This window comes from Passer domesticus, chromosome 3 (assembly GCF_036417665.1).
Source record: "Passer domesticus isolate bPasDom1 chromosome 3, bPasDom1.hap1, whole genome shotgun sequence".
Lineage (NCBI taxonomy): Eukaryota > Metazoa > Chordata > Aves > Passeriformes > Passeridae > Passer > Passer domesticus.
Window position 1 is genome coordinate 29,272,011 of NC_087476.1, and position 26,283 is coordinate 29,298,293.

The following is a 26,283-nucleotide window of genomic DNA, read 5'->3' on the forward strand; positions in this document are numbered from 1 at the left end:
AGACAAATCATCCATAGCACTCTCTAAGACCATGAGTCAATGAGTTGGATTACTGCCAATTCACAAAAGTCTTGCTAAAACTAGCTGTTAAAAGTTATTCAGCAGAGGTCCTGAATTTCTACAATTATCAGGACAGAATTTAAAGGTTCCACAAAATTTGCAATGGCTTTTGGTATTGTTTTGTAAAGCAACGACAACAACAACAAAAAATACAGTTTTAAGTAACCCTTTCAGGAAATACTTGCTGTATATAAGGTATCTCCCTTTTCATGGGTCCCCCTGGCAGCCAGGAGGGCCAACCCTGTCCTGGGGGCATCAGGCACAGCATCTCCAGCCAGGCAAGGGAGGGGATTGTCCTGCTCTGCTCTGGGGCAGCCTCACCTCCAGAACTGCTGGGGGCAGTTCTGGGTGCCACAATGTAAGAAAGACATTAAACTATTGGAGAATGCCCAAGGAGGGCAACAAAGATGGTGAAGGGCCTTGAGGGGAAGCTGTGAGGAGAGGGTGAGGACACTGGGTCTGTTCAGCCTGGAGGAGACTGAGGGGAGGCCTCACTGCAGTTACAGCTTCCTCGTGAGGGGAAGAGGAGGGGCAGGCACTGATCTCTGCTCTGTGGTGACAGAGACAGGACCTGAGGGAATGGCCTGAAGCTGTGTCAGGGGAGGTTTAGGTTGGATATCAAGATAAGGTTCTGCACCCAGGGGATGGACACTGAACAGGCTCTCCAGGGCATTTGTCCCAGCCCCAAGCCTGACAGAGTTCCAGAAGCATTTGGACAATGCTCTCAGGCACAGGGTGTGGCTCTTGGGGATGGTCCTGTGCAGGGCCAGAAGTTGGAGTCAATAATCCTTGTGGGTGCCTTCCAACTTAGCATATTCTGTAATTCATGACAAAAGTTACCATTTTTACTTGCAAACAAGACCATCTGCAACTCTAGATATAGCTAATCTTCACTTTTTTTTGGCCTGTTTCATTGCCATTGGGGCCGGGAAGGAGACATGCCTGCATAAACTACTAAGGCTATAAAAAGAAATCTTGGTTCATTTACTGTGGCTTGATCCTTGCAAGTGCTCGAATAGTCTTTTGAAAAGAGAACTGATGAATTTATTATATACATACCACTTATTGCAATCAAAAAAAGAAAAAAATCCAGGCCTCCTAAAGTCTCATGTGGTATTCAGTAAAAAGAAGGATTAATTCTCCAAAGTCAATACTATTCTTAACATTCAGAAGTTCTGCTGCAATGATGGAGATACGAACTATGGCTGTAGGCACAAAGAGCTAAACCTGTGATAGAAAAGCAAAGCTAGGCTATTCTTTTTTTTTTAATCTAAGCAGTAGTTTAGACTGAAATATTCTCAATAGAATTTAAATCAGTATTCATGTGAAGTTCTTCAGCACGACTATAGTGCTCTCACACATGGCTTCTAAGGAGCTGTTACAAATAGATTTTTGCAAGGTACCACATTTTTGTATCACTTCTTCTGAATACCTTAAAAACCAAACTCTATCATTAATACCTCAGTCTAAAGCCTAGGATGTTCTTTAACAATGAATTATATAAAGAAGGGAAGAAAAAAGCATTTAAATAACAAATGTGTCGTTTAGTAATGAGCAAATATATGGGGGCTTCTTCTTAATTTCTACTTGAAAATACAAGTCCCCACAGTGTGAGACTGAGCAATATTGGAGCAGAAACCATCTGTCTGTGCTACAGGAATCCCAAGAGATGTAGATCATGATTGAACTCCATTACTGCTGACATTTAACAAAGCCATTAAAAGAGAGTGCTCTCATTCCTACCACTTACAGTCAACTATTGAGTAAATCTAGTTAAGGTGAAGAGCACAAATTTGGAAGGAGATGAGGACAGGAACGTTGTAAGGGCATTTGGGCCAACATGAAGCATTTCTAATGGCTGACAGAAACATGAATACATATATATGTCTGCATGTATGTGAAAATGCTATCATAGGCACACACAAGCATAATGGTGCTTGTCATGATCACTGACAGCGAGCCATGGGTTCTTCACTCATTTCATCAAGGTCAGCAAGGGAAGATTGGCTTTGAGAGTGAAGACATTAGCACCTAAGGAGACTGTGTATCTCAAGTGCATGACAAAACCTGAGACTGAACAGATGATGAATCAAGCCAAAAGTGAGAACTGACAGAGAATGTGAGCAGACAAAAGGAGTTTTTGAGAGCCTTACTGCAATGCATAAAAGGGTGGGATACATTAAAAAAAGTAATTTCCAGCTTCTGCCCACTGTCTCTGGTCTTGCCACTGGGCACCACTGGAAAGAGACCCCCTCTGTCTTCTTTTGAATCCTCCCTTCAGGTATTTCTATACATTGATGAGAGCCTTCTCTTCTCCCAGCTCTATATCAGTCCTTCCTCATATGATAAGTGTCCCAGTCTCTTACACATTTCTGTGGGCCTTCAGCTATGTGGCCACTTCAATCATTAGTGTTTCACTTTTTCTGTACTATTTTGCAAATACCGGGATCTTTGTCTCTATCTTTTTGAAAACTGAAGCTTTTCAGCCAGAGAAATTGCTATGCTATTTTCCTGTTAGAAGATCAAGGAAAATTATCTTCAATTACAGATGTTCTGATGATTCCTGGTCTTGTGATGTACAACATTCTTTCCCAAACGGATTTGAAATTGGCTAGAGAATACAATTATTCCACACTCTTCATACTTCAAAGCCTTGTCTAAAGCCCAGTGTATACATAGGAGCTCCAGCACATTTGATTTCCTGATTCTATGAGGAGGAGCTGGGGTTTACTTTTGCATCTAGAAACTAGAGCAGAAACAGCTGCTGGGAGTTGCATTTCATTTGCAGCACATTCCTGCACAAACTCTGTGTAGAATAATGCTGGATGACATTTTAAGATCAATGTGAGTCTTGGAATCAGAGCAGAGCCTTCAGGAAAAGAACTGACACTCAGAAGACACAAAAGCCAGGCTTATTTTCTCTTTTCATAGTGATAATTTTGTATTGTCATTACACTTCTTAAGAGAAATGAAGCTGGCCTGTTTCCCTGACCCTTCAGACAATATTTTCTGGAGTCAAAACATTAGCTTGCTTCCTCTTTAAATAAAATGGGATTACAAAAAGAAATTAAAGGTTTTTAGAATTATAAAATGGGATTACAAAAACAAATGAAAGGTTTTTAGAATTATAAAATAGTCTTCTGTTGCTCATTAATTCCTACAATAACAGGAACTGAGCACATTTGACATCTTTTCAGTATAATTTATTCCACTCGAGAGCAAAAATTTTAGTTATAACATCCCTTGAAACAAAGAACTAATACTAGCCTTCAGAGTGAATCTTCACAGGGCAATAAGGCAAACTTAATGAGAATTTTATTAGTCATCCTGCACAAATATTTCAAATGGCTCAAGGAAGAGAAATTATAAAGAAGGTGCTGCGTATATGCCATGGCTTTGAAAGGAATATTGGATCTTCATTTGCAACAATAAAATTCCATACAAATAGGAGAAATTATGATAAGTACTGGTTTTCACCCATCATCACTTTAGCAATTCAGAACTGAGATAAATTGTCCTGCAGCACTGAGTAGCACTTGAGACACAGGAGTGGTCAGGCTGCTAGCAAAACAGGCTTCACTTTGTCTGCTGCTTAATTTCTGCATTGTTGGTCCTGACCCTTCAGTAAATGATGCTCTGAAATTAGTGCTGGGTGCTGCAACAAATGGATGTGGCCACTCATCTGTTTCTTCACAAACTAGTAAAATCCTTAATGGTGCAGTCCAGAGAAATAAATCATTATATTCAAGCATTCCATCACCCAGTACCCAGTGTGGATTTACACAGGCTTGAATCGCGTGCTTTAGATCCCTGCAAAGTGAATAGGGGCAGCAAGTTAGGAGTGGAACACACAGCTGGCTTGCTTTCTAATTAGGATCAAGGCAGATATCCGTAAGTAGTGACAAAGTCAGTCATATACAACACATCGTTTCTTCCTGAAATTTTAGGGCACCTGTGGGAAACAGTTTCAGAACCTGACACACTTTAAGACATATAAAAAGATTTTAGCCACAGTAACCTAGGGCAAAAGAAAAAGTATTTGTGTCAGCAACAGAAGCTAATAAATTAATTCAGGCAGGACACAGCAGACATGGTGTCAGTTCTTTCCTCAGACTTCTCCCACTTCCTCAGCAGTTCTCTAAGCACAGCACAACTGTGTAACTGTGGAAGGGTAAAGGGAGAAGCACTTTTTGTCCATCCTGTTAGCAGTAAGACACCGTGCAGCAAGAAGTTACAATACAAAAAGCCAAAAAAAACCAGCTGAATGGCTCCTGTAAGCCTCACAAATTCTTGAATTCTTGGAATCTGACCCCAGAGAAGCTCAGAACAGTTCAAACACCAACTGTCTCACCCCACACGTGAAATGGCCAAGCAAGCTTTACTGTCAGCACAAGTTTTATCACACAGTCATTGCACAGTACATTCTATTGACAGCCAGGTAAATATGCTTGCACCAACGCCAGCCCCTTTAAGTGTTTCACAGGTATCAGACCTCTCAGAAAGGAACATGTCACTTTTATCATTAATTTCAGAAATAAATGATGCAAATAGACTACTTTTTTAATTTGGACCTGAAGTACATGATCATTTGCATTTGTGACTTAGAGCCCAGATTACACCCCTGTGCTGTGGCTGTGCCGTGCCATACTTGCAGAGCACCAAGGCTATTGCTCCTCATGCTGCTCCCCACTGAGCAGGCTGGGGGTGAGGCAGGAATTTGGGAGGAGACAGGACAGCTGACCCTGTCAGCTGACCAAAAGCATACTCCATATGGTATGACATTGGGATTAACAATAAAAACCTGGCCAAAAAGGAGGAGGTAGCTGGAATCAGGACACTCCTGGTTATGGCTTTTGTCCTTACAAGTAACCATCACACATGATGGAGCTCTGTTGTTCGGGAAGCGCCTGAACATCTGCCTGCTGATAGGAAGCAGTTAATAAATTCCTTATTTTGCTTTGCTTGGGTGAACAGATTGTTTCACTCATTAAACTATCTTTATCTCAAGCCACACATTTTCCTGGTTTTGCCCTTCTCTCCTCCATCCTGCTGTGGCGGGGAGGGGAAAGGGGGAAGAAAGTGGGCAGGCAACTGGGTAGGTTCTTGCTCAGTGCTGACCCTGCTCTGCCCACAGAGGCTAGGCCAGAAAGTCTGGTATTTACCATCAGTAGCCACGGGCACTACTGAAACAGCAGAGTGCACACCTCTCCCTCAATAGCTATTGGCTTTGATACAGTTGAGTAACTCAGATAGCAGAGGCTGAAACGCTGGCTGAGACTGCCACCAGCCTGAAAGACGGAGCACACAACTGGAATAGGTGAGGACAAGGCTGCAGTGAAAGTAAGAGCAAAAGGAAAGCCAAACCCAAATCTTCCAGGTAAGGTCTTCACCTACAGTCACACCCAATCGATATCACCATGCATCTTTCTCCAATTACTATTACTCATGTCTAAGAAGTAGATGAATCTGTCTAGGCTGTAAACCAATTAAATATCAAACAGCTACATCGGATTGGCATTGTGTCCAAACCAATAAAACTACAGGACGTGAAGGGAAGGAAATGAAAAATCAAAAACCTGAGCCCTTCATCATGATATAGGGTCTACTTCAGAGCACCAAGCCATGAAGACCAGACAAGTCAAGGTTTTGTGGTTTTTTTAATATATACTGAAAAATTCTGAAGTGCTCAACATAGTGATACTTTAGTATCTAGATCTCCATTGTGGAAACAAGTACAATACAATACAGATTCTTCATCAATGTCTTCGAGTAACAAAATAGTGGACTACCTCTTCCAAGCTGGAGAAAAGAAAAATCTTTTCCTACAGTTTACTCATATAAATTAGAAAAGTGAGTTGAAAAGATAACAGTAAGAGCGAAATCTTGTACACAAGTGGCTGTGGAATGATACTAATGCATCTTTAGTTAGGCAGCAAAAGAAGAGCACAGATTTAAAGAACACAGCTTTCAAGACAAATTTGCTGGCTAGGATAGATAGGAGACAAGGACAGAGTGGGATGGGGGAGATTTTTGCAGTTACTACAGATTAATGTAAAAACACAGGTAGAAAAAAAATAATCCTTTAGCAGACAAAGGACAAGAATTCATGAGCTGTTCAGCAGCCTGAAACTTGAAATAAAATCAGTACATGAAACAAAAATAGGTTCAAATTACCAAGTGTGGAAGACTCAAATGAGAAAGTCTAGGATAAAGTGAGAGACATGTTGTTTCTTGATAATAATCACAAAAAAATTCAGTACATGAGAGTCACAAGAAGAAGCACAAAGAAAGTGAAAAGAGAAAGCAGGCAAGAATTCTGTGTGGAGAAGGAGAGGAAAGGCAAAACCCAACTGAATCAGTGGATATTGAGATGCTTTAGAAAGTATCAGACATTATTATCATAATCTCTGAGTTTTCAAAATTCTGGTCTAGAAAAATGTTTGGTGTGGCCCACACTACAAACCTCACTGTGTTCTTTACCTTTCTTCTGCATTAGAACTGATGAAAATCAGGGGCCTGAAGAAGAAATTCCAGAAAAGATTAAAAGTGTCATTATCTGTCTTTCACAGGGGTACAACAAGGAGTTAAAAAAAAACCCACCTAAAATACCTTGAACTCAATTCCAAAGAAAAGACTGGAACATATAATCAAGCCTATATTCAAGCAATGCACAGACAGTGAAGATGAATATTTAACCTGTCAAGAGTAAGTAAGTCATTGAATCAGTTGCATTTTCTTCCACAGCATTTTTCTGTACTTTTCTTGTACACTTGGTTCTATGGATAACATCTTCTTGCTATCTTAACTGAATAGTTCTTACTATCAGTGTTCTAATGTAAAAACAGGAATATGAGTGCTATCAGGGGGATGGGAAGGGAGGGGGATGGTACACCTCTTAAGTGCAGCACATTATCACATTTTGACTTGCTCTACATTATTTGCTTAACTTTCAGAAATTCTGTCACAAAACAGCCTGTTTCCATGAGTGATTTTTTTGTCACTGAAATTGATTTACAGCTTTTCAAAGATTTATTTTTGCCCCAATTTATCTTGGCAGTCACCAGCAGTGGATATTCAGCCTTGCTTTTTCTTCTTAAAGAGAAATCAGTGGAAGTCACAGTTGCAATCTTTTCTTCATTTGCTTTTTGACAATATTTGAAAAAAAGATGAATTTGTTTTTGAATAAACCAGCAAAATAAGGCATTAATGTCAAATGGGCCACTTCTTTCTATAGTGCGAATTCAACCTCTGAAACACGCACAACCTATACACCTATAAATGTTTTAAATCCCCATGAAAATACCACTGTGCTATAAATTCTAGTCCAACACTCCTGCCTCCAATCTCCTTTTGTCATGGTTTGACACTGGTCCAGTGCCAGGCACCCTCGAGAGTCGCTCGCTCACCCTCCCCTGCCACAGCTGGCAACAGAGGGAAAGGAAAAGAAAAAAGTTAACAAAGGCTTAACGATCGAGATAAAGACCATGAGAAATATTTCAAGGGCAAAACAGATTCAACTTTAGTTGCAAATTGAAATTTATTACTAACAGAATCAGAAGAGGATAATGAGACGTAAAATAAGCCTTTATAACGCCTTCTTCCCCTCAGCCCCTCCCTCCTTCCCACTGACAGCGCAGGGAGACAGGGTATGGGGGTTTGGTCAGTTCATCACTGAGATTTTCTTCTGCTGCTCTGGGAGAGCAGTCCTTCCCCTGTGAGGCTGTGGGGTCTCTCCCATGGGAGGCAGCTCTCCATGAACTCCTCCAGCATGGGTCCAACCTCACGAGCAGCAGCCAGACCTCACCTGCTGCAATGTGAGTCCCTCCCACGGGCCCACATCCCTCCCAAACCTGCTGTGGCATGGTTCTCTCTTCCACGGGGTGCAGTCCTGCAAGGACAGGCTGGTCCAGCCTGGAAACAGAGCCCTCTCTCCCCACTGGGTCGCCCACTGAACCACAGCCTCCTCCAGGCATCCATGTGCTCCAGCAAGGGCAGCTTCCCCATGGGCTGCAGGTGGATCTCTGCATCCCCCATGGATCCCCATGGGCTGCAGGGGCACAGCTGCCTCACCAAGGTCTCACCACAGCCTGCAGAGGAATCTTGGCTCTGGCACCTGGAGCACCTCCTCCCCTTCTTCTGCACTGACCTTGACATTGCCATGTTTGCCTCACATGTTCTCACCTCCTCCTCTCTGACTAGAAGCAAAACCTATGACTTTTGTTTTGATTTTCTTCTTAAATATGTCACCAGAGAGGCATTACCAACCTCTCTCATTGGCCCAGCTTTGGCCAGAAGCATGTCCATCTTCAGAGCCATCAGGGATTTGCTCTGTCCAACATGTTGGGAAGCTTCCAGCAGCTTCCCACAGGAGCAATCTTTGTGGCCCCGCTGCTACCAAAAACCAGGCCGTGCCAAACCAATACACCTTTATACTCTCACCTGTAAGGAGTAAGAGAGAGAGTACCAGAAAATCTTGAACAGCAAGTTAGAAGCATTGTTCACGAAGAAGAGACGATCACAAGACAGATGTTACAGATACAGGCTCTAATGTGTGCTGGTTAGCGTGTTTGCAAGCCTGCCTTTAACAGTGTAAGCATTTGGAAGCATAATGCAGGATTTTACAGTGCCTTGAGATGCGTACCTTCCTTCTAAAAAACCATAAGAACAGGTTAGACATAGGTCATCCATGACAGCCTCCATAACTTTCCTAAACAACATGTTCCAAAAGTTCACAGCTCTTGCTATTAGAACAGTTATTCCAGAAGTTCATCTGGCCTGTGCCTCCAAGTCATGTCTTGACACCTAATCATTCCTGTTACCCTCCCAAGAATTTTATCTGATTTGCTCTCAAGCTTCTCAAAGGCCATACCCAGAGCAGCAGGATGTATTCCTCCTGGTCAAGTCTTAACATTTTTAAGTGGAAAAATGATTTTGCAGTTCTTGAAGGTCAGCTGCCCATTTATGTGTTCCCATAAATTTGCTGAGGGCTGAAAAAAACTGTAGCCACAAACTGTACTTGTTCATCTTGTAATTCACAGGAATTTTCAGAGAAATTTCTAAGCTAGACCCAGTAGCTATTTGTTCTTTATTTTGGCTCTGTCTAGTCACATCAACCATTCTTGTAATTTCTCAGAACTCCTAAAAATTCATTATTTTATTTTACAGCACTTGCATTCCTCCTCAAACTTAAACTATTTGCAGATTTATTAAATCTATTCTACATTTCATCATCCTGGTCCAGTCATAATGTTACTATAGTATAACACTGAATACAAGATGAAAATACCCAACCTAACACATTTTTCTGGGTTTATTAATGATCAGTTAACACCTTTTGAATGCAGTTCTCCAATCACTTCTGCACTTAGGAGAGATTTCTAGGAGATTTCCCAAGATTGCTTATCAAAACACTATCAGGACTGTCAAAATGCCTTTCCCTGTCCACAGTGCCCATACTTTTCTCAGGGTAGGAAACTGATTTCAGTAAATCTATGGCAACTATTACTTATCTGCTGGGAAGCTATTCAACTATTCAACTATTCAACTATTTTTTCTTGGAAGCTGATGGGGCTAGCTTTTTCTGAATACTACTTTCATCTCTACACGTGAAAGAAACACTCAACTTGCTCTTTTTTTCAGTGTTGTGACACATCATCACTGCCTTACCCAAAAGAGCTGAAAGAGTCTGACATTTCATCAGCCTTTTTTCAGGTGGGATGGGGAGGTGAGACAGGTTTTGAGCAGGCAGCAGCAGAGGAATCTGGTCAGTTTTAGGACAAAGTTCAACAGGCTTAACCCAATTGGTAGTATTCTACTCAAGTACCTTCTTAGTATCTACCATCTTTATACAAAGCTAAATTTTACCTTGTCATCACTGGATTAAATCTTCCAGGCACCAGCACACAGGAGTCAGCTAACTGACCCTTTCAGTGAAGACTGGCTCAACAAAAACGTAGTAAATCCTCTGATGGCCTTAGGCAATGCATGTTGAGATTCCTGAGTCACAGAGGACTCCTTCCCTCTTTTCTGATGTTCACAGGATTATCTTTTACCTTAATTAAAGTCCTTCCCTTTTACTTTTGTGTCAAAGACGATTCTGAACTCCCCCTTTAAGCATGTAATTGAGCCCGACTTACTCCATAAGGAGTTCTGAGCACACCTGCTCAAGCAGGGCAAACACACTGGCATTCCAAGGAACTGGCAGGCCATGACACATCAGTCGGCTCATCTATCTCATCAGTTCCCTGTGGACCCTTCAAGGATCAAGTGTGCACTGCAGTGCTTCAGCACAAGTCAAAAACCCCTTTGTGATGACTTGTCAAAAAACCCTGGCTTCTCTCTCTGCAGGTGACAGCTGTTCCCTAGTCCATGCAAGTCTGCTGCTCTCTGGATACCTGAAAAACATGGAAGGGATTTGGCATTGCAGAGATCTGCTGCATCTTTGGGTGAAAAAGGCCATGTTATCAACTTGCCATTTAGACCACTTTTATTTCAACTCATGGTATGGCAAAACATTCCAAAAAGATTTAAAAAAAACCAAAAGGACACCATATGTTAGAAGTACAAAAGTACAAATTATGTAAAGTGACAGAATGATGACAGGCAGAGAAAAAGAAGGGGCAAGAAAAGAAGCGCTTGGCAACCAGACTTCCCTAGGACATTGATATCCCTTAGCTAGACAAGTGACCTCCAGCATGGCTAAGACATCATCACATCCACCTTAATATCCAAGTCTGCTGTCCTGGCACAGACATTTCTCTTCTCGTGGAGCACCTTAGTTCTTACAGTCATCTTCCTGGAATCTTACACACATGGAAAATCTTTCTTCAAGAGCCTTACAATGTGATCACTTGCTGGCTGTCCTGATGTCAGTCACTATCCTTCCCCACATCATCACCCCACTCCACTCATGCTTAGTTCTCCCTTCTTTCCCCTCCCAAGCTGCTGTTTATTTTTGCTATTACAGTAGCAAACTGAGTGAGCTCACAAACAGATTAAGCAAGCACTACATGCTGCAGGAATATGTAGAGATAGTCCCTTTTGGCAGCAAGCTACTAAAGCAGTTCAGCATGACTCAATTTCATACTCACCCTATTGTTTCCTTACCTAAGGGACAATGTATGATTATTCTTAATACAAACAGGCACTTTCACTTCTGCATATATATTTTTGTATTTCACTAATTAAAAATTGATTCAAGATTGAGAATTCCGTCTGTTTTTTATAACTGTCACTTCTGAGAATTCTGTATAAATACAACATAACTGACACTAAACTTTATTTGCTACACCAAACTACACATTTTATTACAGAAGTGTCCACATTATGAAAATCATGCTTCGCATTCCTATCTCTGGGGCAAGATGAGACATAATGGAAGTTATTTTAATACTTTGGCACAACCATTCCCACCCTAGGAACTTTTAAAAATTAAACTTCATTGGTGTGGAAGAGCATTTTTCATAACTAAGAACTAACCACATGAACACATAATATGCAAACAATATGACTCATTACTTGCTCTTGGAAGAGAATAACTCTACAGCAAAGAACTAGAAGTGCTTTAAGGATAGTTAAAAACTGGCTGTAGCTTGCTGGAACTGGGCAACTTCGGAGAGAATATGACAAACTCCTGAGTGGAGCACATTAGAGAGTTTTATTTTTTCCTTCATACTGATGACTGCCACTGTAGGTGACTGTAGAGCAGGATCCTCTTGAGCACAGCAGGAACAAGAGCAGCAAGCTGAATGCATTCCAGTATGGAGAACAGCTCTTATCCATGCAATTTAACACTCAAGGCCAAACGTAAAGTTTTATAACTGCAATGTTATAAAACTCACATAGGAGCACTACAGATTTAGGAGTACTGGCATATTTCAAAAAATAATGATGCTGTATGAGCTGTGATGAAATGTAAGGGAAATTAAAAAAGTACATCTGTCAAATAGCACCATAATCTTTGCAGTTTAAGAGCTCAGGATCTGCAAAAGACTCATCAGGAATGGTTTTGGAAAGAGTCCAAATAATATACAGAAAGCAACAATAGGGCACAAGGTACAGCCAGAACATATAGTTTATTTTATCCATGAGAGGATCATGACTTAGGAGAATTCAACCAGATTATTTAAATGGAGCTCCAACACTACTTGAGGATAAATTTTGCAATGTTATTACATGAAATGAGTGGATTTCTCAAGTCACTTAAAATCATTTGCCCACAGGACTGGAGTCCTAAAAAAGTATTTTAAAATATAGGCTGAAAAACAAATGGAAAATCTCATATAGAAAAGCTTAAAAAAAATGTTATTGGAGAACAATGAGTTAAGTCCTATATTTAATTTAAATGGAACAGGTACATCTAAATAAGGCCAATCAGAAACACATGGAATAACATTAAAAATAACACTACCAGAAGTAATATTCTACATTATTTTATGAGAAGAGCTCTTCCATTCAAAACATCCCCATTGTATCAGACAGCTCAGAGTTGCTGCAACAAAGATTTTTTCAGGCACTAGCCTAAAACAGGACACTAATATGAAAACATTTCTATTTCAGTACATTCCTTAAGACAGAAATTCACATGCATGAAGAGCAGCCCTTCTCCACATTATTCATCCAGCCCAATGATAGATTTGCCAAATCTGAATGACGTACTTATCACCGTGTCTTTGGCATGGGACCTGGGAGCCTCACTGGGAACTGTGAACACACATCCAGCAAGCCTGTCAAAACAGGGCCTGTTCACACACTGCTAAGAGGATGAGACAGAACCATCCTCACATGATTCCTACCGTGGCACCGGAAATCTGGGGAAAGGCATCAAAACAGCTCCTTGCTCCACTGTAGGAGGATGCCAGCTTGCCAGGATGCTGCTCTTGAGCTTTTTCTGAAACAAAAAATAGACATGCTTCATCTCCAGAAGACAGGACTCCTGTTGGTAGGATGTGGATTTCTACTGTTACCACTTGGAACTGGCACCATTTGTCTGCTCAGCAAGCCTTGCACATCAGTGTTGGCTCCACACACCTCACATGGTAGCACTGGTCTCACAGCATGAAAAACCTTTTGTTCAGCAGGACAACATAGCTGGAATGGGCAATGAATATACTTTTAGGTTGAACTATGTTACAATACAGCTTTTTTCAAGCCTGGAGGACCAATCTAGCTACTCTTGGAATGCCTCCAAGACCAGAAAAATTGTAATTTGCTGCTAACCAGGTACACCACTCTCTGGTCATACCACCAGCACCACCCTTGCCTCGTGGACACACCACAATACAATTGCTTATAGAAGCTGCTGCTTCTACTTTACTTTTTGGTGTCAAGAGATGTGTAGAAGTCTGCAATACATCCAATTGAACAGCAGGAACAAAGTTCTCCCTCAGAACATGGTGATGAGGATTCTTTTCAAGGTCTGAGAACAATAGTTTGTTTCACCCAAATTGAGGGTAGTGTAATGATCTAGCAATACTGGGTAGGTATTGCAGCCAGCCTGCATGAAATACTGTATTATCTGTACTTCAAACATGTCAGATATTAGGATATCTGCAGAGAAGTATATTTCTGAAAATACAAGGGACCTTAACTACAGATTATCTAGAAAGTTTGGTAACCCAAACCATGAACTAAGTTTTAAAAATACCTGGAAAAAGTTTGTTCAAATTAAATAGCTCAGTTTTCAGATAGGACTTGCTCAGACTAAATTCTGCCCACATGTTTTAATCTACCTTTGCTATGAATGTGAAAGAACTAAAGTGGAAGGTCTAATCATCCAGGATCAACACCCACTCAGCTTCTACCAAATGTTCCTCTTTGCCACATTCCAAAATAGGTGATACAGCTCTTGAGATCTAACCCATCAAGAATATGATTCTATGATTCCATAAGAGAATCACAGAATGGTTTGGATTAGAAGGGAACTTAAAGGACATCTAGTCTAACCTTCTTTGCAGTGACCAAGGATAACTTCAACTAGATCACCTGTCCAGTGATGGACTAGAGCAATCTGATTGTCTGTCAGCAATGAAAGCCTTCTTATAGACCAAAACTTAGAAATGTACAGATCAGGTTTAGGTCCTGCACACCAGTAACCAGCAAGCTCCTTTCTCAGCACTTAGCTTTGCTTTACACCACCCTGCAGCCTCCCCACAATGCAAATCAGGCTAGAGTAAAGCAGCACTGGGCTGTTAGCACACTGTCTGAAGTGTGGATATCTGCAGTACAAGCTTTAACTGCCATGGATCTAGCACACCTTTTCTCTCAATCTTTGTCTTTTCTATGAACAATTGCTTCCTAGAGCTGTCAGCACCTTCCAGAATATTGTCAGGTACCATTTGGACGAGCTCTGAACGAGGACAGCACAGGACTGAATCAGAAATTAAAAAGTCTCAACAAAAAAACCCAAACATTCTCTATAATTAAGTCTCTTAACTCTATGCTCAAAAATAGTTCAGGAAAGATTACAATTGATCTATAATAAGCAATTCTGACAGTACCCTTCTGCTGCCTCTCCAGGGACAAGACCAGGTAAGTCTGAAACCTGATCTACAGTGATTGAATTAGTCAAATATTAACTTTTCAGGAATGTAATTTCAAATACCTAAAACTGATAGCATTTTAAACTGCATTCATTGAAAGTAAGTTTTTAATATATTTAATTACTTCATGAACAGAAAGGAAAACAGTTGAGTTTATATTTTCCCTAAGTACTTCAAGCACAAAGCAGCATGTTCCAAATCCCCTAGGATCTGAAACCCTTGACGTTTTTAGTAGGAGTACCACTCAACATTTTTGAAAATCATACTGTAGAACATTCTGCTATCAGTCTCTGCACAACTAAAAAGGCATTATCTTTCCAGACAAGGAAATTAATAAAAATATAATTTCTTTTATACAAATTTCTGAAAAAATAAATCAGCTGCCTCATAGCTGGGAAAAGGAGGAATCCTCTAGAGTTCGTATTTTTCAGTTACAATTTCTTTTTTCTCCATGTACTAGAAAGATGCATCCGTTGTTAAGAAATTAACTTTTAAGTTTAAAAAAAAAAGCTGTTCTAGATTCAGGACTTTGCATATCAAGATAGAACAAAACACTTTTCTTTAAAATAAACTGAAGTTTTCTTCATTAACCCATTCCAAAAGAAAATTCCATACAAATCAGACATACTTGTCATCTTACCATTTTTATTTGGAAAGATTGTAAAGGTAGCATACAATAAGAACATAGATTGACACTTTTCCAACTTAAAAGTTTAAAGAAGACCAAGTAAAACTCAGAGAATTCAAAAACATGTAGAGGTGGTGTTTAGGGACATGGTTTACTGTGGACTTGGCAGCACTAGAGTTACTGTTGGACCTGATAATCTTAAACGTCTTCTCCAAGTTTTCTAAATGATTCTATAATTCTGAACTTAGGATATAAATGGTACCTTTAACTTAATATACTAAGTGTCAGAATCAAATATATTTAAGTCCCAGGACACTTCAAGAGCCTAATATAGTGATAAGTCCATAGGCTGTACATTTGGGAAGGGGCTTATGTGTGTGAGAAATATCACATTCATTCACACCAAGTCCTTGCTGTCCTGACTCTGAAGTACTCTTGGATGAAGAAATACCACAAGTGGTAATGTCAAATGTCATGATTAATGTTTAGGCAGTTTAGCAGAAGCAAAGATATTACCTCAATCTATATTTTACTTCCTTGGAGGAAGTTCCACACATTCTAGTGAAAAGCACCATATCCAGACTGGAATTTCAGTAGGAACTACACACTTGTTCTGCTTCACATTTACTTTGAATATCTCACAATCTCCATTTTTATGCAAGATTTTTGGTTCTCATGATTAGGATTTTGAAATTATCCTGCAAAAATGCTCAAAAAAATTAAGCTGTTTTATTTTATAGGCAACCTGCATTATTTTCTTTGTCAGAAAACACAGATGTTTATAACATGCAAAATAAGGACTCAATGTCAATACAGGAGGATCATGAAACTTAGTTCTGTGGCTTACCACTATTACCCATCCTCTATAAACCCAAATTCTTCTGTCTGACCTCCTAAATACACCACATTTCTAGAGGTAAATCTGGAAGACAGCTGTAAATACAGCGTGTTACATGTGCTTAAATTGTTTATTTAGAAGAAATAACTCTCTTTATAGCTATAAATTTGACTGAAGTGCTATCACTCATGCAACCTCTCTGAATAGAAGGAAGTTAAAAATAGTCCAGCTTCCAGATAATTTCTGTAACAACCACATCTCACTAAAGCTGAAGAATTTCTGATGCATTTAATTATCTAGAATTGGCAAGTATCTTAATTTAGAAGCAGAATTTGGTTTAGAGTATTAATAGAAAATTGTATCTTGCCACAATCAAAACAAGGCTTTTATTTCTTTTGGGAAGTGCATTCAAAAGACACAGCTTCAGGAGAAGAGATAGTGATTCTCAATTTCATTTCTTTGCTTTATCTGCAAGAAAAATGACCTTGCAGAAGGTTACAGGAGAACAGATCTACACTAATATAAGTAGTATTTTCAAGATGAACTATAATCTTTAACCTAAGATCCTGAAATATGTTACAGCCTGAATATTTCATAATATTTTGATAATTTTAGAAAGGGATAAACCTTTTTTCCTTTGCTTTATCTCAGAAGCAAGGCTTTATTTTCCTGCCTCTGCCCAGAACTGTATAAGTGCAGTCATAAGGGCTGAATATCTGCTTACTTATTGGAAAAAGTTACCTTGTACACTTCACCAGTTACCTTAAACACTTCAACTGTACCTCTGCTATGCATAACAGCACTTAGCATTATTTTAGGATAAACCACATAAAAGTCTCTACAAGTGTGTAATGCTTTTCAAAACTATGTTGTAGGCCAACTCAAACTGTCCAACTCATACCTTGTGTTGACAAAGCCAAATAACAGCTGAAAACCCAAGAAATATAGTTTCTAAGCAGTAGAAGACATCTCAAAGAAACTGCATAGTTATGTCTACATTGATTATTCAGAAGCAAATCATAAGCATTGAAAAGGTTCATTAGCTTTCAGCTTAAATAGTCAAATTTTCTGAGCATGCAATTACCATCCTTTGCAGCATGGCTCTTGTACAGGTACACTCTACCCAGAAGTACATTACAATTTTCAGTGCAAAAATCTCAAGCCTACCCTGCAATCATTTTCCTGAAATTAAAGCAGAAAATACAAAAAGTTAGCAGGTATTTCTTTTCATCTTTACCAGGAAAGGCTTTTCACTTGTTTCTGACAACCAGCTGGGAATCTGCAGCACACTCTCAGCTTCAGATATGGAACAAGCAAACAATTACAGGCTTTATCATACTTATGACCTGGAACTCTGAATAAATTACCAATCACTGTAGTCCAAGTAGCAAAATAAGGAACTATTTGGCACACTTTGCTGAATTCCGTCCAACATATTCCAAGTAATCTTGTTTTATTTGACATGTCAGCAAGATTTAAGGCTCCCTAGTTTCTAAATGGTCATGAGCCTCCAACATGGTAGAGTCTAACTAGAAAAGTGCAACAGCAAAGGTAACTTAAGGCAAGTTTGACAATAGCACTACAGACGTTTTGAAAGCCCACACTTCAGAAATGGATTTGAAATATCACTTATTTAAAGAAAGTAGTGAAAAAATTCTAATGCCTTTTAGTGACTTTAGACAAGAAAACAGATCTATGAAGACTCAGCTGAGGATATTAAATGTTTGCTTGCATGGTAGAATACTATTGTAACATGACTGCAAAGTTCAAAATAGCAGCACTATCACTTTGTGGATGAAAAATAATGAATTGTTCTAACTGCAAGTATTTAAGACTGCACAAGAGACAACTAGAATGAAAATATACTGGAAGTTCTGTTTCTTGGAAGTTCCTGCAAGTATTGATCAAAGCCAAGTAGTTTAGGTCACAGCTGTCTTAAACTTCACTGCTAGGTTTCTTGACTGGGTGATAATGGATGTAGAAAAACAGTCAGAGTTCACAGAGTAAACTTCAAAAACACCTCTAGTTCATTTTAAAGGCACGGTACAGATCCAAAAGTCAAGTTTCCAGTACATGAAGCATTTAGAGCTGAATTCTTGAGTGTGTATTCACTACAATTACATTAGGGCCTGGAAAATCTTGTCAGTCAAATGGTTCATTGAACTCCTGAAAAACTGTAGTGAGGATGTGGCAGGTGACGAATAATTCTGATTATGAATGCTGGCAGTTATTTACCGCTTCTATGACAAAGGGTGACAGCAGATGTCTGAAGTAACTTTTGAACTCTTCTAGAGAAGCCTGCTTCTTGATAGCTGCAATTAACAATGGGCTGCTTATAAATCTGATTAATACCTGGATAAAATGACCTGGTACTTACTGAATCCCCCACTTAAAAAGACAGTCACCATTTCAAAGGCAGATTGCTGTATTACTGCATATAGATTATTTAGACAGGAAACAGAAGTGGACTGGGGAGAAATTCCTGGAAATTAAGGAAATGCTAGAAATAGGAGAGAGCTATAACAAAATGTACCTAGGCACTGGCCAGGCATCTTGGCCAGTGATCCCCTAGGCCTGCACATAGCATGAAGCAGCTGCATGGCACAAAACCAACACCTTCCCAAAAATCTTCCCCAGATGAGCAGTGATGTCCCCCAGGCAAAGTTAGGGCAGAATGGATATAACTCTGCAAAGCTGTGTTACAAACAAACCTGTAAGAAGGAAGTGACAATTTTTGGTTAAAACTGAAGATGACAAATGAATCAGAAAGAAAGGAAGACATCTGAGCAGTTAACTTTATTTAAATTAGCTCATGTAAGTTTTCCACCAGGCCATCTACAAATAAGTATACTCCAAGTTCTTCCTATGCTCTGGATGCAGCTTCCAGACAGTCACCATCACATTCTACCTTCTGTTTGAATTACTTGAACTCCTTATAACTAATTCCTTGCAAGTTTCCCCAGTTGTCATGTTTAAATAATATTCAGCTAATTCTAGTCAGACAGCTCAGACTGCCTAGTCAAATTTCAGTACCTACTCTCAGTGTTTGAATACATTTCTGCCCTTTCAAATGTCACACTGGTAGCAAACTGATTGATTGATATTAGTTGAGCAGACCTGACTCGAAAGCATATTTTCAGCTTATGAGCCACCTACAACACCAGGAGATGGACTCTATGATCCACGTGGGTCCCTTCCAACTCAGCTTATTCTGTGTGTGATTCTTCCACATTGCCACATCAACATTTATATTACTGGAGCAGTTGGCACAGAAAGCTTGTTAAAAGACATCAGGTTTTTTTTGTTCCTATATTCCAAACACTAGTCCCCTGCATTCCTGCACAAACTACACAACTCACCTAAGACCTCCTCCAATACTGAAACTAAATTAGAAGTTCCTGAGAGCCTACTGTTCTGAAATACTGCAGAAATAGGCAGATTGTTCTTGAAATAACTTTAGTGCTTGCAAACATGAAAGCAGGACATAATATTAATAACTACCCTACATTCTAATAACTATTTCACAATTAGTCTTATAAAAGACTACCGAATAACATTTCCATGTGCTTGCATAGACTTGTAATGTCTCCCAGGTAGCATTAGAAGCTTAACCTGTCCTTGTAAACATTTTCTCTTTCAGAGTCTGTCAAAGGGTATATAAAGATTTTTTTCATCCTTAGAAACATAGCTCAGTAACTATATATAGCTAAAATAAGATTAATGCACAAAGACAACACGAATGACAAATATTTCTGAACTGTGTTTATATAAACATATTGGTTTGTAAACAAGTTGACAACATTTACTTTAAATATTGAAAGAACTTCAAACTAGACAATTTGCATTAAAGAGAAAAATAAGTTAAAAATTAATCACATCTTAATAATTCCATTGGTTATGACTAGATCAGGCACCTGGAAGTTTCAGAACTGAACCATACTAAAACACTGCAACAGTGCTGAATATTGTAATTTACACTATGATCTCCTTTGAGAGAGCAAAAGCCATCTCATAGTTACTTGAGGATTTCCACGGTAACTTAGTGGAGATCACAGTATGAAAATTACTTACTTTTCACAGATGGGAAACTCACCATTTAAATAATATTTTTGGCATACTTTAATGGACAGTCTCTTGTTAGCTCTTGTATTATACAGAAATTCCAGAAAAACTAATACAAAAGTCAAGTCCTTCTGAGAGTGTGAACTTCATCCAAATCTTTCCTGCACTATTTTCACTGTTTTGCAGGATTTTAGTTGTATTTATGTATTTATGAATAAAAAAGTCCTACAAGTTCAGCATGAAAGTATTTAAGAAAATCTAAGTTAACAGAAAAGCATTGTGAATTATGAAATAGTTACAACAGTTCATCAAATTATACATCAGAAGGTTACACATGTTTTATGATAAAACAATATTTTCTATATATTACTCCAAGTCAGCTTCAACATTTGATCTCATTTAACAGTGATACTCAAAGGGATATTCAGGTTTTTTATCCCTTCAAGTGAGTACACTAATTTCATTTATTTTTACAGGTGCAAAGATGCTTATCTGGATGTGAGTTCCACATGGGCATGACTCTCAACATAACCTGACATTTTTTCATCTTGAAGGCAAAAGGCTGTCAATGGTAATAAACAGACGGCTCATCATCACTCATATCTGAATCATCATCATCTACTTCACCTTCAATGACTGATTTCTTGCCTTTGCAGCATGAAACAATTAATCCAATTAAAAAGACCTGCAAAATTAAAGTAGAAAGTGTTACTGTTATCCAGTTCAGGGGCATATAAGGGCAATGTAAGTAAAACAAATTGTAGTGTTGTGATACAAATGATGCAATGACAACTACTGTAAATTACCCAACTTGATTCAGAGGTCTCCAAAATTCAAGTACTTACTGCAATGAATGCCCAGTTCCCAAAGTAATAGGCTGCACTGAAGAACCAAAATTTATGAAGAAAGAGGTATGTCCGAGTGACAATACACTGATCTAAATTGAAAGGAAATAACACTGATTAACACAGTTAACACAGTTAACACTGATTAACAAAATCGGCTTCATACCATACAGTAGGATACTATTTTAGCAACATTTAGCAATATTTAACTCTGCAAAACAATTACGCTCTATTACATCTAATTTACTCTCCTACCAAGAAGGAGGAGAATTTACCCTACTACCAAGAAGGTATACAAAAGGGACACTTGCTATGGGGGAGTGACCGTGTAACATGAAGCTACAATTTACATAGGTAAACCTATTACTACTGGGAACAATTTCTCATGCAGATGTGTCAATTATTAATTAGAATTTGGTCCAAAAGGGAACTCACTTCCCGTTTTATATAAACCACAGCCATACAAAGCAGGTTCTGGATTAACATACACATTTCAGGACTTCGAAAAACTGTCTCTCTACCAGGATTACATAAGCTTTTTGAAAAATCAAAAGTCAATTACATGTACACAAAAAAACTCCAACATGTACCGGGCCTTTTGCATCCAGATAACAGAAGCTTTATCTGTACACACGACCTGACTGTACTGGTTAAACCTTACTCCTCTAACAACAAGAATACTGAAGTAGGATTTTCTGATGTGGGTGTATTTCCTTAATTTCTAACTGGGAGATTTTAAAATTAAGAATCATATTTCCAAGTGATTTCCAACATGCAGATAGAGAGTGTAAAGGCTTGTATAGGACATTGAACCTGTGGCATTCAAGGGGTCATGCTAGAGGATGGTCAGCTGGACACACAAGCCAGTTCATTCATCTCTCAAATGCAAGGAAGGGCATGCACTGAGTTCATGCTAAGGTAAAATATCAGTTCCTGGTTGGTCATCTTGGTTTTTTATACTATGCTTACTTTGCCTCAAACCCCACCTAAAGCCCATTACAGAGTAGGAGCTGGTGTGCAAACATGCTGAACACCAGAGAAAGTAAGGAAAACCCAGAAACTGTTTGTCCCTCAGTTCAGACCCCAGGTTGGAAAATATTCCCCAGGTGCAGTTGAAGTAAAGATTTCCTGCCTTCTAAAGCTCTGAGTATAACTACTTATATAGTTAAATAGTTCGCTTTTTGCAGCCATCTAAGAAAGAAATGTCGGTGATGTGAAGATATAGTTAAGAATTGTAGACTACCATTTGCAGCTCTCCAGCTGGTTACTTGAATTAAAAAACAACTAAAAGACTGAGATGGCACTTCATAATAATTGGATTAAACAGATGATGATAAATATTTTGGAATAGTTTGACCTTGCGAGAATATTTCTGTGCAATGTTACAAGAGCAGATAACTAAATTTTAGCTATTGTTTCTGAACAAATGTTACTTAATAGGCTGACATGACATTTTTCATCAACTGATTCCTCATATGACTCAATTTAGAATAAGTTATAATGAAAAGCCTGAATTAAGCTATCTACTTCTACCCAGAATGATCAGTGTGAATATTACATGTATCTTGATAATGTGGAACAAAAGTCCACATGGAAACCTACCAAGCCTCCAATAGATACCTGCCACCATTTAAAAAAACACAACACATTCTATGTACATATGTAGTGCTGACCAAGGAACAAAGCTAAACAGCCAGGATTCAAGACAAAGCAATTTTTAAAATAAAGAATTACAAGTGTGAATAGTCATTACTACCAGAAGAGTCAACTATTTTGAGTTCACTGATAAAGTTTTTCACTATGGTAAGAAATAGTTACACTTAATGTGCTATTTTCAAATTAAGGCTTCTTTCAGGAAGTGAATTAGGTAGTTTATGATGAAGTACAATGATAATTCTGTTCAAAGCCAGATACTAAAGCTTAAAACATGATTTTTTTGCACTGAAAACTCAAATTATGAAAACTTACTGATGAAGTCTGTCTTTTATGCATCTCAAAACACAGTGAGCTTTCACAAAAGCATGTAAAAGGAAATAGTTTCTTAGGGAAGAGTTAAGAGTTGTTGTGAACAATATAATTTATAAACATTGGCATTATTTGAAAGTCAATACTGTACCACTTGTTTTACCTCTTTATTAATCAACTAGACAATGAAACACATTATGCCCTCTGTAAATCCACAGATCAAACTGGGGAGAAATAAATAGCAGAGGTCCAACACACTGGATGGTCAGATTTAGCAAAGGGTTGTTTTTCAAGCCCCTTGAAGCAGTTCTCAAAGTTGAAGCCGTGCACCTGGAACAATATGACACCATGCAGTAGTGCAGGCTGAGGGCTGGCCAGATAAAATGCAACTGTGCAGAAAGCGACCTCACCTCCCAGTAAACAAACAGAACATGTGGCTACCCTTATTTATCTATAACTCAGAAATGTAACTGAGTATCAGGCTTCACTGTCTGGAATGCAGCAAAAGTCCATGAAACTGATCAGTTCTTCCACTGTGACAAACTGCCATCTGCAATGGTGCCCTTTTGGGCTGCCCAGTACAAAAGCAGCATTTACTTATTGAAGCAAATCTAGTGGAGGACCACTGCAACAGCTTAGAGCACACAGCAGACAATGAAGATGTGTTTTCACCTTGAAGTAAAGGTGTTTGCAGGTGTGTCTTACTGCTGCCTCTACTATCTAGTGGGGACCTTAAATATTAAATGAGATTCCTCCTAGACCTGCATAACAAGACAACAGATGACAGAGCTGCAGCAAGACATACTCTTGTTAAATAGTAGGAGGCAATCAGCATAGGTAAACATTGAAGCAGGCTGTCCCTCAGAAATTCAAAGCTGAATGGATGTGAGCAACCTGCTCTACTTGCTCTTTGCTGGGGGGCTGGACCAGATTGCCTCTTAGGTCCCGTGTGCGCTCAAAATCATTACATGAACGTAGACATTGCAACAACACAAATCTAAATAACAATGGTATTTTTGGATGGAAAACCCCGAAGTGAGAATGTTATCCAAAGACAGATGAAGTCTATGTCCCCAGATTCACACAGAACTTAGTTTTACTTAAAATACACTCAAAACTACTTCCAAAGGAAAAGCTGCGTCCTTACTGTTTTTGAACACCTAAGCACTGCAAAATTTCAGACCCTAGAAGTATTGCAGGCATAGCTTCAGAAAACTAAGAATACTTATTTCATACAGCCTTGCTGCCAAAAAAATCAAAGCCTTGTTGTCAATAAATCAAGCTTTTTGCAAATCATTGCAAAAAGGAGCTGCTGTATGAAGGTTGTAGGTATGGCTTTGTATCAGAGATCAAATTGTTGAGACAAAGCATACTTCAGGAGTCTCTACAGGAGGATATTAACAGGTATATTAAAATTTTCCCCATTTTGTACATATCATCTCACATCCTAACATCTTAATCAATATTTCCTAGTGTTCAGGTCACTCCAGTGCTTCCAAAGTCCATAGAAGTTTATGGTAAAGACTGCATTTCACCTATCATTTCCACATTTCTCTGGAAACAGATTCATGGAATGCAGGCAACAGCTGTCCCAGCCACAAACACAGGATTTTTCTTCTTTTCTTGTTGGCTAAACAGCAAAAAATGACTATGTTCTTAATTGCTCCTAATTAATTGGTTTCTACAAGTGTTCTTTTAATATAGTATTGGAGCATATCCCCACTTATTCCATATTCTTCTCTGGTGTGATATATGCAGACACACAGAATTAATAGTCGCCTCATTCAGCTGAGCCTGTCTTTGTATTTGACAATCCAGCCCCTCCACTGCTGCTACTTCTCTGGTTTCACAAGCTAAAATTAATCACCTAAACAAAGCTTTTATAACTTCTGGGTTGTGGCATCCCATACCAGTTATGTCTCAGCTAACTTCTCCCAGAAACTGTTTAAATTTCAATTCACCGCTCATTCAGCTTGCACAATAATGCCAGTATTAAACAGCTTCAGGACCACTCGCTTCAAGGTTAACTTTGCAATAAAATTACACCTTTGATCCCTTATCAGACTGAAAAGCATAGTGGAACACATACTACTCACATATAGCAGGGATCTGAAAACATTTCCCAACTGGTTGTATGTAGCTACAATAACTCCCCACTTAGAGATGTGAATCACTAAGCTTCCAACACTTCAAGCTGACAGCACTTTGAAGTACTACACAGCACAACAGAAATCACTCAGATGCTAAACAACAGTTTGCAGCTATCTAAAAATCTTCTAAAATCTACGTCTAACATACAAGCAGAAAAAGCTGCCTGCTGTTTCATCCCAGTGTCTGACTTTAGTGCAGGTTTTTTTGCTTAGCTGGAAGTGGTAGTGAGATGGCAGCTAAATTAGACCTGTAGAGACCAAAAGTATAGCCAGATAAAGTCTAGTCCAAAAAGGTACCTTACTCAACAGAAGCTGCTCAGTAGGTTTGGAATCAAATCCTGACAAAGGAAAGTATTTAGCAGGCTAAGGAGGAGCCAGAAACCTGGAAACCAGGAACTAATGAGGAGCCTGAAAAAGCTATTTGAGACAAATTATTTAGAAAGTAAACTTTGTGGTTTTTTGGTGCTTCAAGCTACAGGCAAATTGTGTATGATACTTCTTATGGTCTATCTGCAAATCAAACACAACCTGATATAAAACAAGACACACAGAAAAGTGATGCAATCAATGTGAATCAGTCTGATTTTATAACAAATAGATCTGATTTTGTAACAAAAGTTACAAGTCTGGATAACCAATAGCTTTTTGCAGTTATTTTACAGGACATGAACACAACTGCAGCAGTCACAAAATTTCTTGATGATAATTACACATTATGAATGTTTACGTTAAATGGCTGGAGAATTTTCAAGTCACATCAGCTAGCAGGGCTTTATAGCATAAGGAGGCTCCCAGTAGGATCCTCCAAGATTCTGTGCCTAAAGAAGAAAACAGTTCTTAATTCTTAATTAATCTTTCTTACTTCTAAATAATAAAAATGATGTCCTATTGAGTGATCTGGGTGTCACAATTTTTTCCCCAACAGTGAAATTTAAATGAAGCAACATGTATGAACAGGATTTGCATTTATGTATGAATGAAGGACTTAGCTGTAGAAAGAAGGTTCTGGATCTTACAACCAAGCACAAACTTTAGCTAAACACAGCAAGAGTTTTCACTACTTCCCCCTACACATTCAGAGAGCCTGCCAGTCCTTTTTTGGCCATTTTAGATTTGGAGTTCCTGCTAGCACAGTTATGGCATTTTAATACAAAATTTCACCCAGCTGTAAGGTTTCTATTTCACTTTGGTTACA

General features: G+C 38.9%; 1 protein-coding gene and 2 long non-coding RNA genes across 4 annotated transcripts in view; 1 reads left to right on the plus strand and 2 right to left on the minus strand.

Moving 5' to 3' along the window:
* LOC135296237 (uncharacterized) overlaps nucleotides 1-613 on the minus strand; it is a 37,121-nt gene extending 36,508 nt beyond the window's left edge. Inside the window, exon 1 of the long non-coding RNA XR_010358306.1 lies at nucleotides 382-613. This is a non-coding gene — a long non-coding RNA (uncharacterized LOC135296237). The remainder of the gene's footprint in view (nucleotides 1-381) is intronic.
* LOC135296238 (uncharacterized) lies at nucleotides 332-12,921 on the plus strand. Its single transcript, XR_010358307.1, has 3 exons — nucleotides 332-418; nucleotides 6,630-6,765; nucleotides 10,408-12,921. It is a non-coding gene; the product is annotated as an uncharacterized LOC135296238 (long non-coding RNA).
* Nucleotides 12,922-18,847: 5,926 nt separating this feature from the next.
* LMBRD1 (LMBR1 domain containing 1) overlaps nucleotides 18,848-26,283 on the minus strand; it is a 63,979-nt gene continuing 56,543 nt past the window's right edge. For both annotated transcript variants that reach the window (XM_064412322.1, XM_064412321.1), the window contains exons 15-16: nucleotides 20,974-21,065; nucleotides 18,848-20,813 (exon numbers count right to left, since the gene is read on the minus strand). In XM_064412322.1, coding sequence (XP_064268392.1) covers nucleotides 20,694-20,813; nucleotides 20,974-21,065 — 212 coding nt within the window. In that variant the 3' untranslated portion in view covers nucleotides 18,848-20,693. The remainder of the gene's footprint in view (nucleotides 20,814-20,973; nucleotides 21,066-26,283) is intronic.